The sequence below is a fragment of the Cottoperca gobio genome, chromosome 24 (genome assembly GCF_900634415.1).
Source record: "Cottoperca gobio chromosome 24, fCotGob3.1, whole genome shotgun sequence".
Classification (NCBI taxonomy): domain Eukaryota; kingdom Metazoa; phylum Chordata; class Actinopteri; order Perciformes; family Bovichtidae; genus Cottoperca; species Cottoperca gobio.
In genome coordinates, this window is record NC_041378.1 from 15886151 (window position 1) to 15898284 (window position 12134).

The window sequence follows — 12134 nt, forward strand, 5'->3', positions numbered from 1 at the left end:
TTGTCAGAGCACACAGCAATGCTGTCTTGATGGATAACAGCTTTAGAGGCACCTCCCCAGTGGGTATAAACTGGCAATTTCTAATGAGGGGCAGAGGAGTGTACTGCAGGATGCAGCCACCTCAGTGAAATTCAGTAGAGGGTGGTTAAAAATAAACTCTCTCCAAACCCTAAATGAGTGGAAGAGATCACTGATGCATACACATTAATAGTAGACAGACAGGGAAGAGAGAACAGAACAGCTTGGGTAACTCTCAGAGTCAATCTCCCTCTCCTCAAATCACCTTGAAATGCTCAGCCATTTTGCCTTGTCGATAGAATTGGGCACTGTACCAGTGATGCCATTCGAAAGCACTCACCAGTATTGGGGATTTTAGCTTGCATTAGCTGGGATACCTGAGCTATCATAAGAATGTAGCTCAGTCCAAGAGATTGACAGGCAGTTCCTCCTGTCTGACTCTCTGACAGCTAAAGAATCAAGATGGAGGGAACGCAGTCTCTTTGGTCATGTCCCATGAGCAAGGATGGATGATCCGATGAACACCAGTGGTTAAGGCGGTGGTCTGCTTTGAGGCATGACAATCAAGGCTGCCAATGCTCTGTTAGATTCTTTGAAATTATTCTACAATAGCAATTTTCCTGGCTCTGAGGATCTTTTGGTCAGAACAGAGTTTGACACCTAAAAAGACTTGGCCATTGATGTAGGGAACCATACCTGCCAGAACGGAGATACTCCAATAAAAGTTTGGGGTTTGACAATAGCCACAACTGTCATTTCGGCCCGTCATCTAAACCACTGTGCAGGGTATAGGAAGCACTTTCTGACTGGGTTCTGTGGCTGAAACAAAGGATTTTCATGTCGTCTGAGACACACCGCTATCTTCTTGTTCTTGGTTCTTCTTGCAGAAGGTGTATTTGGACACCAGGAGTCAGGTGAGATGTCAGGGGCACGTTGCAGATGCCAAGACACAGTGGCAATGCACCATGAAGTGATCAGTCTTCCTGTTCACTTGTTCTAAAGTCTAGGAAGCTGGAGATGGTGGCAATGATTGTCAACCTCTGCATACTTGCTGGGGAGTAATCTAACCAGGAATAGGGCTGGTGTGTCATGCACAGGAGTTGGGAAGTCCTGAGAATAACTGCTATACACAGCTGACCTTACTGCAAATGGAGCTCCATCATGTGAGGTCACTGGACAGAGTCAAACCATTGTTTGCACCTCATTGAAAAGGGGGCTTGGCAGTCGACACAAGATGGTGGCAGAAGCATATTCAGGGGTAGCACCAACATCATCATCCTTTGGGTCTCAGGTACTGAACATCTGTGTTGTGCATTGGTTGTAATGGTAACAAGCAGCATGTGAAGTGTTTTGCAACTATCCATGCATAAGTGAGACCTTTTAGTAACCACATCTCAGATTTAGTTTTCTATTCTCCTGCTAACTGTCCATCATCAGTACCATGTTAAATTGACTAATGCACCCATTTCCCAAAACATTATAAAAGGTGTCTTTTAGGAGGCACTATTAAGTGCTTGCACTGTTTTTATCGCATACTTGAATTTGACATTTTGTTTCACCAGACATTTGTCACCCTGTGGGAGAAAAGTTTCTTTATTTATGCTCGAGTTTCCCAAAAAAAAAAAATTATCTGACAAATGAAGTGTGGTTGTCTTCCCACAGCTTTGTCCCACATATGTACAGCATATTTGGCATCCTGGCTCTGACCCAGGTGCTCCGTACAAGGACACATCAGGGAGTGGGAAGTGCTTGTACTAAATTCCACCCTTGGGGGAAGCTAGACATAGAGCTTACAGGTGGATGCTGGGGTCGAGGTTAGGCGTAAGTATGCCACCATGATTAAAAGAGGAGTATGTCATGTGAGTGTAGCAGTGGACTCGAGTTGGGCTGTTTTGTTAGTTAGAGGTAATCATCTAACATTTTCAAAGAATATTTATCCTTTAAAATATAGTATAGTATAGTATATTAAATATTACTGATACAATAGGCTGCATCTAAACAGTACAGGAAGAAGAAACGGCAATAACCTGAGTGCTAAGGATGAATTATAGGCCACTGCTACTGACACACCTATAGAGGTAACACCAGGCTCGTTTAGAACACAGGTTGAAAGCTGCAGCCCCGTCCACTTGAATCCACCTCGCTCTCGCCTCTCTTCGTATTCCTGATGATGAGCAGCTTGCCTCATCCCTTTGATGTTAACTTATGGATGTATGCATTTGACATTCTCTTATACAATCAGCATCAAAGGTACACGCCCACGCACAGGCCCGGCACACAGCACATGCATGCATGCACAAAGAGTACCACATACACAGTCTCACTCTCTTGGAAACTCATAGCAATGCACAGAGGAGCAGGGATAAAAGTAATTTAGCACAGTGTGACACTTTCACGGTCTAATTAGCCCCAGTGTTGCAGTAAACACGTCCCAATGACCCTCCAGATCTGGTTACTCATTAAGTATAGATTGTGCTGAAGATGCCTTGGTACAAGTATCCAGATTCAACCTCCATCATTAGTCGGAAACCAAACAAGGAAACCCTTTCCTTTGCGGTTAAGTGTGTACCAGCATCTTAGGAAGGGAAGTCCATTTCAGACCATATACACACATGCACAAGGGTGTAAGCACAATGCAGTGTGTACACGTTGACAGGAGTGTGTGAAGCAGACTCAAGGAAAGCTCTAGAGGGATGCTGCATGGCGTGTGAAGAGACAGACAGCTCCGTTGCTCGCTTGCTGCTGCTGCCTTTGACGCGGTGATGGGGATTTTCCTCTTTTCTTGCACTCCCTCTCTCTGTTGCGGTAGCAGACGTGGCCAGCGAGCTGTGATCAAACTGTGCCTTCATCCCTCCGCTCTTTCTCTCATCAGCTGGAGGGCTTCAGCAGCAGGATGCCCCAGATTCCCGACCACCTCCCTCCTCTCATCTAGTGCGGAGCCTGATTCTTCTCCACTGTTGGGCACTACTGACACCTTCTGGCCAGGAATATGGCATACAACAGGGAAGTGCAAGGAGGGCTTATTTGGTGGTTTGAAATGTGGAAATTGAGATACATTCTCTTTCATGAACTTCAAGGTGTCGACCTAGTATCACCCCGTGGTAAATTTTAAGAAAATGGTACATCAGCGTAGATCCTGAATCAATAGCAGTAATGGAGTTAATCTAGTGAGTGTTCCTCTGGCAGATAGAAGAGACTGAAAGGTTAAACAGCACAGCAGACTAAAGGAGCCATTATCAAATAGGACTAGCTCAGCATGTTTCTCCCACATGAGCTACTTTTTGTTTTGTTTGAGAAGAGTAGCCAGGGTGCAGCGAACCTCAGGGGTGACTTTGGGTTGAGCACTGTCAGGGACTTTGTACACTGGAGTATTATATAAGATTTGTATCTGCATGCTTGGCCAAATCCAATAGGATATTAAAGTTCTATGCAAAGCTCTGATATTTTTTCATCCAAAGCTCTTAAGTCCAAGAAAAGGAAACGAGCTTGACTCAAGCTAAGCACTGGATGTTGATTCTGACTTGACACTTAGGAATTCTGCCAGAAAGTCCTTTAAAAGTAAAGTGGAAATACAATTCCACTGAAGGTGAGACTATCTGCTATTTTTTTGCATAAATGGATAAAGAATTGTTCATGTGCAGGTTTGAATCTCTTCAAATGGTACAAACAAAATCTTTAATCAGCTGTACATGCATTGGCACGATGTCACATGTTTATTTATTTTTTTCCTCAAATGTTGAAAAAGGAACAGTAATGCATAAAAAGGTAAAAACAAAACAGAAACAAAGTATAAAAAGTTCTCCTCAGTGGATGCCTCGTCAGGCTTCACAGACACTTTGTTCATGTTCATGATATGACGTTACAAGCACCTCTCTTTACAATACTGTTGGCAGGTAATACTTTGAAATATATATGCAATGCTGAAAATATAAAGCACATACAACACAAAGCGAGATTCTAGTCATTGAATCCAGCATAACTTACACGTTCTCAGAAGGTTCGATTGGACGGATTGCTCACAAAGAAAATCCCATTGAACTGTTAATACAGAAATGTTCAGGACATTTTTACAGATGGCAAGATGACACCAGGAAATATGTAAAGAGAAGTGAGAGGAAATAACACGGACGAGAGGAGAGGCCAGAGAATGGGAGATACTTTGGATTTTTCAGGTGTAACATTTACACTGAAGGACTTAACCAATCCTTCCAGCTATTTCAATCAGAGCGCATCAAATTGGTTGAATAAAGACAAAACTAAACTAAAAGATGTCACTATGAATGACACATTTTAGGCCGTTATGAGCCCACCACCACAGACAAAAGATGAGGTTGACACCTGTGGCGTAGACAACTTAAAGGGATAATTCAGATTGTTTGAATTGGGGTTGTATAAGGTACCTATCCCCCCCAAAAGACAGGGGCACCAACAAGGAAGCTTAGCGACGTAGTGCTGTGGACAGGGGCAGCAAGAACACGTGTTTCAGCCACTTAAAACACTTTACGTTGCCGTCAGTCATCTTTACTGAAGCCATTATCTTTGAGGGTTCTGGTGTACCGCTGCCTCGATCGGTTAGTTAGTTTGTTATTGTGCGACTTTGGTGTTTTAAAAAGGTTTAGTTTGGGTTCACCAGAGATTTACTCTTCAACTGATATGCATTGTTTTAGGTGGCTAAAATACGTTTTGCTGCTGCCCCCGTCCACAGCAGTTCCTTGCTTTGCTCCTGTGCCCGTACGCTTGTCTGTCTCACCAACCTGTGGGCGTGCCGACCGTCATCTACGGAGTACGAATAAGTACCATGACACCCCACTTTGAACATATTCAAACTGTCCCTTTAAGCCTTGACCCTGCCTAAATGTTAAGTTCTACAGTAGGCACTATGAGACGCATGGCAGCATGATAAGAAACGGAGGGAAGAATCACAGTGACGTAAAGACATCTCTATTTACAGGCCACCTTCCATTGCTGTATGCTTAAAGTACAGTTTTACACTTCAATATTTTCCTTAGTGCATGGGGCTGGCCTTGGTTTGAACTTAAAATATATAGTGCTGTGAAAATCACACTAAAACATCAAATCATCATTTAGTACAGCGGCTCCCCGAGGGCCTTTCAAAAATACCCCCGGGTGTTCTTGAAGAATAATTGTATCTCACTATATTCACAATAAAACCATTTACTCAAAATTGATTAATCATTCCCCAACTCCCCAAATATTGACACTTGTGCAACTCTTTTTCTTCTCAAACAGGGGACCCTGGGGATCCTGATACAGAATTATTCGGCTCTATAGAGCATGAAATTCAAGTCTAACCGGCGCGTCCAGAGAGGCAAATCAAACACACCGCTGACGGCATGCTCACCTGGATCGGGGATTCTCCCTCACTCTGCCATTGACCTGCTTCAGTCCTTCTGGGTGCTCACACAGTACAGTGTAAGGCTTCACTGCATTGGCATTGATAGTTCAGGACAGGCGTCGTCTCAGAAAGGCACGCAGCTGAGCTCCACGCTTCAAAGTTCGCTCCTGCTCCGGTTCCTCCCTTTGTTTTTGTTTCTTAGCAGCACTTTGCATTTGATCTCCGTTCGAGAGAAAATGACACTTTGTGATGTTTGATAATATCCACATACATACATATTTACAGATATCGTCTCCTTAAGACTAGATCAAGGTCAGCTGATATTCGTTTGTTTTTAAGTTACTTAAACACAGCGGGGGGGTACATGTGGCAAGAATGTAGAAAGGTACCACACGGCAGAGATGATGGTTTGTACGTGTGTGTTTTTACGAGTGCTTGATCGTGTATTTGCCTTTCTGCAGCTGGGAGATGTACAGCTTTGACTTGGTGCCGTCCAGTCGCTTGAACCACACCTCGTCTGTGTTGATGGTGGTGATGATGGCACTGCGGGACACAAACATACAACGATGTTAGAGCGACATCAAAGAGGGTGTGCGCGGGACATCACCGAAGGCACAAGTCAACACGGTCATGTATCATCGTCATGTACGATATTGTGCATCCGACTGGAGCTCAGGAATAGATGACCAGGAGGCTACATGTGTGGACAATGACTCCGTTTCATTTACAATAACAGGAATTTAATACGACAAAGTGCATTGCTAATGCGTACAGCACACGGACGGTAAGAAGAAGGTGATTTGATAAGATGGATATGCTGAAAATACACGATTTATTGCGACTTATTCTACATTGGAATTTGGTAAATGACTATATCGCAAAAACATTGAGTACAAATTGTGACGTCATTTTTTTAAGCCCCTTGGCACGAGGCTTTCGCTTCTCAAACATGAAAAACATGACTCATACATGAAAAAACTCACAAACATACGTCACACACTCCCCAGCGTGTTTTCTAATTTCATTAGTCTAACTTAAATAATACTGAACACATTTTCACAGACCAATTTCACCTCCGTGTGTCACTCAGACAATATCAGCCGTTAAAATGTCATGTACAAGAACTACAATTGACAGCATGCACACACATTTGTAACTTGTATTGCATGTAAATTGTAATCAAATTGTATGTTCATAATAAAACATTTACTTTTGAATAACTTACATTTACTTTACTTATTTTTGACTTGCAGGTTTTACACATTGCGACCTTAACGCCATGACGCGTGCGTGTGAGTGTGTGTGTGTGTGTGTGTGGCTACACTGTGTACTGCAGCTGCCTCTGTGTGTGTGTGTGTGTGTGGCTGTGCGTGTAACATAAAACCATCATGAGGCGCGAGTGTAAATTTGATCTGATGTGAGACTGATCAACTGACAACTGTTGGCTGATTGCTCTCTAGTATTTAGTCTGCATACTGTCTGGTTTGAGGATACTTCATTTAGTCATTTTAACAGTAAGAACACCACTGTATACTAAAAACCTGCTTAGAATTAGTACGCTGTACGGATTTGTGACACGCCAAGATTGAAAGTTCCTGGTCCTGATCTGGTCCCTGTGTCAAGATGTCCTCAGGCTTTGTTTAGTGTCATCTGTCCTGGTGTGGAGCTACACATTTACACACACTGATGGATGATAAATAAATGTGTTGGGCAACCACAAGCCTCCAGAACTGCTTCAGTGTCTGGAACTCTACTGAAGAGATGTAAACATTTTCCCTCTTATGGTGTTTTAATAACGGTGGAGTATCTCCTTTAGGTGTACAGTTAGGTTGAGATCTTGTGAAGGAAACTTTCTGGCTATATTTTATTGTCCACAGATTATCTGGTCTGCTGTACGGATGTCAAGATCCCCGTGTCACAGCTCTACCCGTTCAAAGCAGCTGCCTGCAGCGTATGTGTCACCACTCGGCAGTGCTGAGGGCGGCTGGTGTGCTGGGAAAAATGGACATCAATACACACCCTCTGTTCACTGAGCGTCCTGTCTGGATAGACGGGGCAGGACGCACAAAGAGCAGCATGTGGAATCACAATCAGTCCGGCTTAAAACTCACAGAGTCTCTCTTTGTTTCTATCCATCCATAAACATTTCCATTACAAATGAATCCACCGTGTGACCACTGTCTCAGTCACACAGTCACACACACACACACGCGATGCCACTAATAAAGAAGAAGAACTTTCGCAGTAGTGAAATGAAGGTACTGTTAAATAAACTTAAACAAAGTAAACGTGTAAGTCATTCAGAATCTGAACACACGCAAGATCATAGCCAAGGGTTTTTATAATCTTAATTGGGAACAATGGGGCATTTATTTATATTTCTTTAGCACACAAATTCAATTTCCAATCAATATAATATAACTCTAAAAGATATAATAATCTAAATTGGATTTTGTGATAATCAAGTGTTTTTTGATGTTCCTCAAATTCAAACCTTGTGTTTCCTTGTGTTGAGCAATCAATTTGTGAAAACAGGATGGTTTTTTTCTTCTTTTGGCAAGAGTGCTCTAGACCGCTCGTAAACAATGTTCTCTTGCCTAAGAGAAAAGCCAAAATCAGAAAACATTGGTGAATCCCAGAAACCAATGCTAACAAAATAAGAACAAATCGTGGATGTGAACAAAAACGAGAGGAAATGTGTTGTTTGTAACTCACACGTGCTGCAACCAAAATCATTGCTCTCTCGTTATCGCAAAGAGAAATAAACCCTGCTCTCACACACACACACACACACACACACACACACACACACACACACACACACACACACACACACACACACACACACACACACACACACACACACACACACACACACACACACACACACACACACACACACACACCTAGCCGGGTACTCGTCCTTCCTGTTGATACAGATGGCCTGTCCCCTGCAGTACCACTGGTTGTCGTAGAAAAGTCGACCGTCCTCGAAGCGCGCCACATGGTGATGTCTGTCAGGCTTGACTGCAGGGACTGGAGCGGCAGAATTAGAAGGAAAAAGGCGAGTGAGGAAGTGAGGCAGGGACAGTGTAAGTTTAAAAGCAATACAGCACAAAATATAAAGAGTCTGTGGACGAAGACAGATGAGGAGTGAACATTTGTCTCCTTCAAACTACGAGTACTTTTAGTTGAAAGTATTGAATCAGCCCCTCTTGTGTAACTGTGGTCGATCGCTGCACTCAGCCAGATATTGAATGTAACTAAGGACGAGGAGAAACTCTTACCATCCACCTTCACCCTGTGTGGCCCCAGTGATGCCATCGCCTGGGGGGGGGGGGGGGAGGAAACAGACACAACTAAAAGGTCAAATCACAACACAGAGGTATTCACTGAGCACTTTGTCCGTTTCCAAAATACCTTTCTTATCGCCGTCCAGTCTTCCAGAATATCAAGATCTTGCAGCATGTAAACAATATAAGGCCGTAAAAGAGCGGTTAAGGGAAAAAGATCAGCAAAGTGGCAGGAGACATCTTTCTTAGCTGCATGACACGAGTGCGGCAGCACAATGTGGGACGATGGGAGCAGGACAAAGAGAAAAGGATATCAGACACAACAACGGGCTTCTTCTTCTTGACGGGGCAGAACGGGTCTTTTTTCTTGTTCTTCCGCGAGTGCAATCCATCATTCCACAACTCTGGAGAGCAAAGAGGAAAGATTAGAGAGCTTCACACTTCAATCTGTTTTTATAGATCAGAAGTGCAAACTTTCCATCTTTTCGGTTAATATATTCTTGAACAATATCGCGATGTTTATCCACCGATTTTTCATCACACCACTACTTGGACCGTGTATCTTTGTCCTTGTGAAACACAATTACTTAACAGGTTTGTCACTTGACAGATTCCAATTTTGATTATTTAATTGTTAGGGCTGTACCGAATGTCATTATATTTACATTCAAAGCTTCTATTGAGGTTTTTAAATAAAGATTTGAATGTCTGTCGTCATATTCTATGACGTCATCACCCTAACAAAATAAATAAATAAATACATTAACAAAACAAAAAGAGATTCATCAGATTAAATGAAAGTCTTATTTTTTATTAAATCAACTTTGAATGCTTCCAAACGGATCATTGTTGGTATGAAAGTAAAGTCGTGTTGATGCAGCGCCGAGATACATAATGATCTTAACTACCTTACTATAATAGCGTTAGAGCAAACATTGATTTTTCTTATTAAATGTAATTTATGGTGCCATTAGTTAATTAATACAGGGGCTGCACCCCCCCAACAGAACCCCGCGCCCACCCTTAAATTGAAGGTGTTTCTTTTTCATATTCACATTGAACAGGTGCTCTTCTATTAAATATACTAAACGCTTATGACACACACACACACACTTTATGGGATGCTAGGCAGGATGTGGCTCATAGTTGGTACCTGAGGTGATGTCAATACTGTGTCGGTCTTCCTCCAATCTTCTTATCTTCTCCTCCAGTTCACTCTGCACAGTGTCAAACAGCAGCAGCTTCTCACTCTGGGAGACAGAAACAAGAGGGGAAGAAAAGGTATGAAAAACATCGTTAAAAGATCCTCTCCAGAAGTAGCACACTGGGGTTACACCTGTTCAGGTGGTGAATACTGTGGCACAAACCCAAACATCCAAAACAATAGTGGATACCCTACATTGTATAGGCAGGGATCATTTTGAACAAAAATGTGTTTTGACGTGGAACATGCAAACCTAACTCCACATAAGCCCCGACTCAATAGCCGACCTCTCACCTCCCAGTGTTGGCACGCAGCCTGGATCTCACACTCGTACTTGTTCTTCACTGACTCCAAGCACAGCTCCCTGTAGATCCCTGTAACAAGCACTTACACAATAAATCCATCTGAGGCAGCCAGCACTAAAGATGACATTTTATTTTTCTAAATCAAAGTGACTATGTAGCCTTTAAACAAAAAAAAGCATATTAAGTTTAGTTCAATAGCATATTAGTTGCATGCCATTAAAAGACACACAAAGTGCCACAACCTGCTCCGTTAAGTTTCCAAAGCAGGGGTGAAATGAAGGGGTATGATACCTAAAATAAATGAAACATAAAGAGTAATCTAGGAGCAGTATATTTTATACGTGTGACATAACAAGTCATCCTAACGCTGTCCTTACTGCCATAGGTGGCTGACATGTCCGCTCTTAGTATTTAAGTATAATAAAGCAAAGCCTGTAATAATACATTGACCCACCAGCAACTTTGGTCCTGATCTGCATGTTCTCCTGCAGGTTGGCTAAAGGTTCCAGGTACTCTTGGGCACAGCCAGCCATTACCTCCTGCAGCTTGATATCCACCTGGCTCAGGCGCTCCTTGTACAACCTGAACAGCAGAAAATAAGGAGTTCATAACCTTGAACTGGCTGGGAAAACACCCAGCGTCCTTCTAGCATTAGAGCGAGCCCATGTGAGCTATGAAGTAAAGCAGAACAAAGCAGCGTTTCAAAATAATCGGATTTTCAAAAACTTCAAAATGATGGTTAATTACCGGTAGTCAAAATAGCTGATAAGAAAAATAGTATCGGAGAAGAAATTGGCGAGCAGTTTATGTACATGTATTAACCAGATTAACATCTGTTTTAATTACTGTTTGTATGGAGAATATGGCTGGCCATCACTCTTAAAAAAGGTCCTAAATATCCCAAGTGACCCAATGAAATGACAGAGTCTCTGACCTTAGTAAAAGTTCAACTTCAAAATGAAGTCCACTGTTGTTGACCAGACAGCAGTAGATGGAGGCTAGCTCATATTTGGTTGGGAACAACATGGGGATGAACTTACTGCTCCTTGAGGTCAGTGAACTGTTTCTCCAGGGTGGTCATCTCATCCAGACACTCCATCCTCCTCCTCTCACAGTCCTCATCATCCATCTCTGTTCACATAAACGCATGACAGCATTGACATCACCTCCATACCTACTGCTTTCCAACCACCAGCATCTCCACACCATTGTTAGTAGCAATGTCAGCAGCAACCTTCATGATGAACACATGTCTGACAGACAAGTATACTTATGTTAATTTTAGCTGTGGGTTGATTTTGAAGGCCTTATTTTCCCTACCCGAGCTGTCTCCATCTTCAGACACGGACGAGCTAACAGTGTCCTCCTCGTCTGTGCTGCTGCCGTCTTGCTCGGGAAAATCCACCTCCATTTCTTCGTGGTTACTTTCTTTCTTCTCCCGGGAGTGAACCGGCATTGCGACTTCCAGATAAACCGGTGTTGACGAAGGGTGGAAGGGCTGTTAATTTATTACCCCGAATAAAGAGGCAAATGTACCTCAGACAGCTAACCGGTTAGCTGGCCCGCATCTAGACAGCTGGAAATGCAAACATGGCCCTCCTCGGCCAATCACAGGGAGCTTTACTGAGTCTGTCCAATCAAATGTCGCTATGGGAAACCAATTGATACGCAAATATCTTAGGGACTTGTAGTGTCTTAATTTTTTTCTAAAACAACTATTAGGTACTGTTTGTGCAGGCATACAACTACATTGAGGTGTTTAGAAACATTATATTATTATTATATTATATAATAATAATAATATAACTTTTTTATAGAGCATTTATCAAAACAAAGTATAAAGGGCTTCACAGAGAGAACAAAAATGAATGATAAAATACATGATGGGCAACATTTATAACTACAGAAGATTTAGTAACTTTTGCTGATTGTCTAATTGTTAACCTAAAAAGGACATA

At 42.5% G+C, this 12134-nt stretch overlaps 1 protein-coding gene across 2 annotated transcripts; it reads right to left on the minus strand.

Annotated features, from left to right (window-relative positions):
* Positions 1-3670: 3670 nt before the first annotated feature.
* Positions 3671-11813, minus strand: LOC115003767 (breast cancer metastasis-suppressor 1-like protein-A). 2 transcript variants are annotated; one of them, XM_029425685.1, is made up of 10 exons: positions 11497-11813; positions 11217-11307; positions 10631-10758; positions 10166-10245; positions 9821-9917; positions 8982-9071; positions 8795-8859; positions 8662-8695; positions 8281-8410; positions 3671-5917 (listed from the first exon to the last, which is right to left on the minus strand). In XM_029425685.1, the coding sequence occupies exons 1-10, from the start codon at positions 11630-11632 to the stop codon at positions 5800-5802; spliced, it is 969 nt and encodes a 322-aa protein (XP_029281545.1). In that variant the 5' UTR covers positions 11633-11813; the 3' UTR covers positions 3671-5799. The 2 variants fall into 2 exon arrangements, with proteins under 2 accessions (XP_029281545.1, XP_029281544.1); XM_029425684.1 differs by having other exon boundaries at positions 8662-8701.
* Between the last annotated feature and the right edge of the window lie 321 nt (positions 11814-12134).

Coding starts and splice junctions, on each gene's coding strand:
- LOC115003767 (XM_029425684.1), bottom strand. CDS start 11,632: ATGCCGGTTCACTCCCGGGAGAAGAAAGAAAGTAACCACGAAGAAATG. Junction 9,072..9,820: donor CAGTATTGACATCACCTCAG/GTACCAACTATG, acceptor TTTGCTCTCCAG/AGTTGTGGAATGATGGATTG. Junction 8,860..8,981: donor GAAGCCCGTTGTTGTGTCTG/ATATCCTTTTCT, acceptor CCGCTCTTTTAC/GGCCTTATATTGTTTACATG.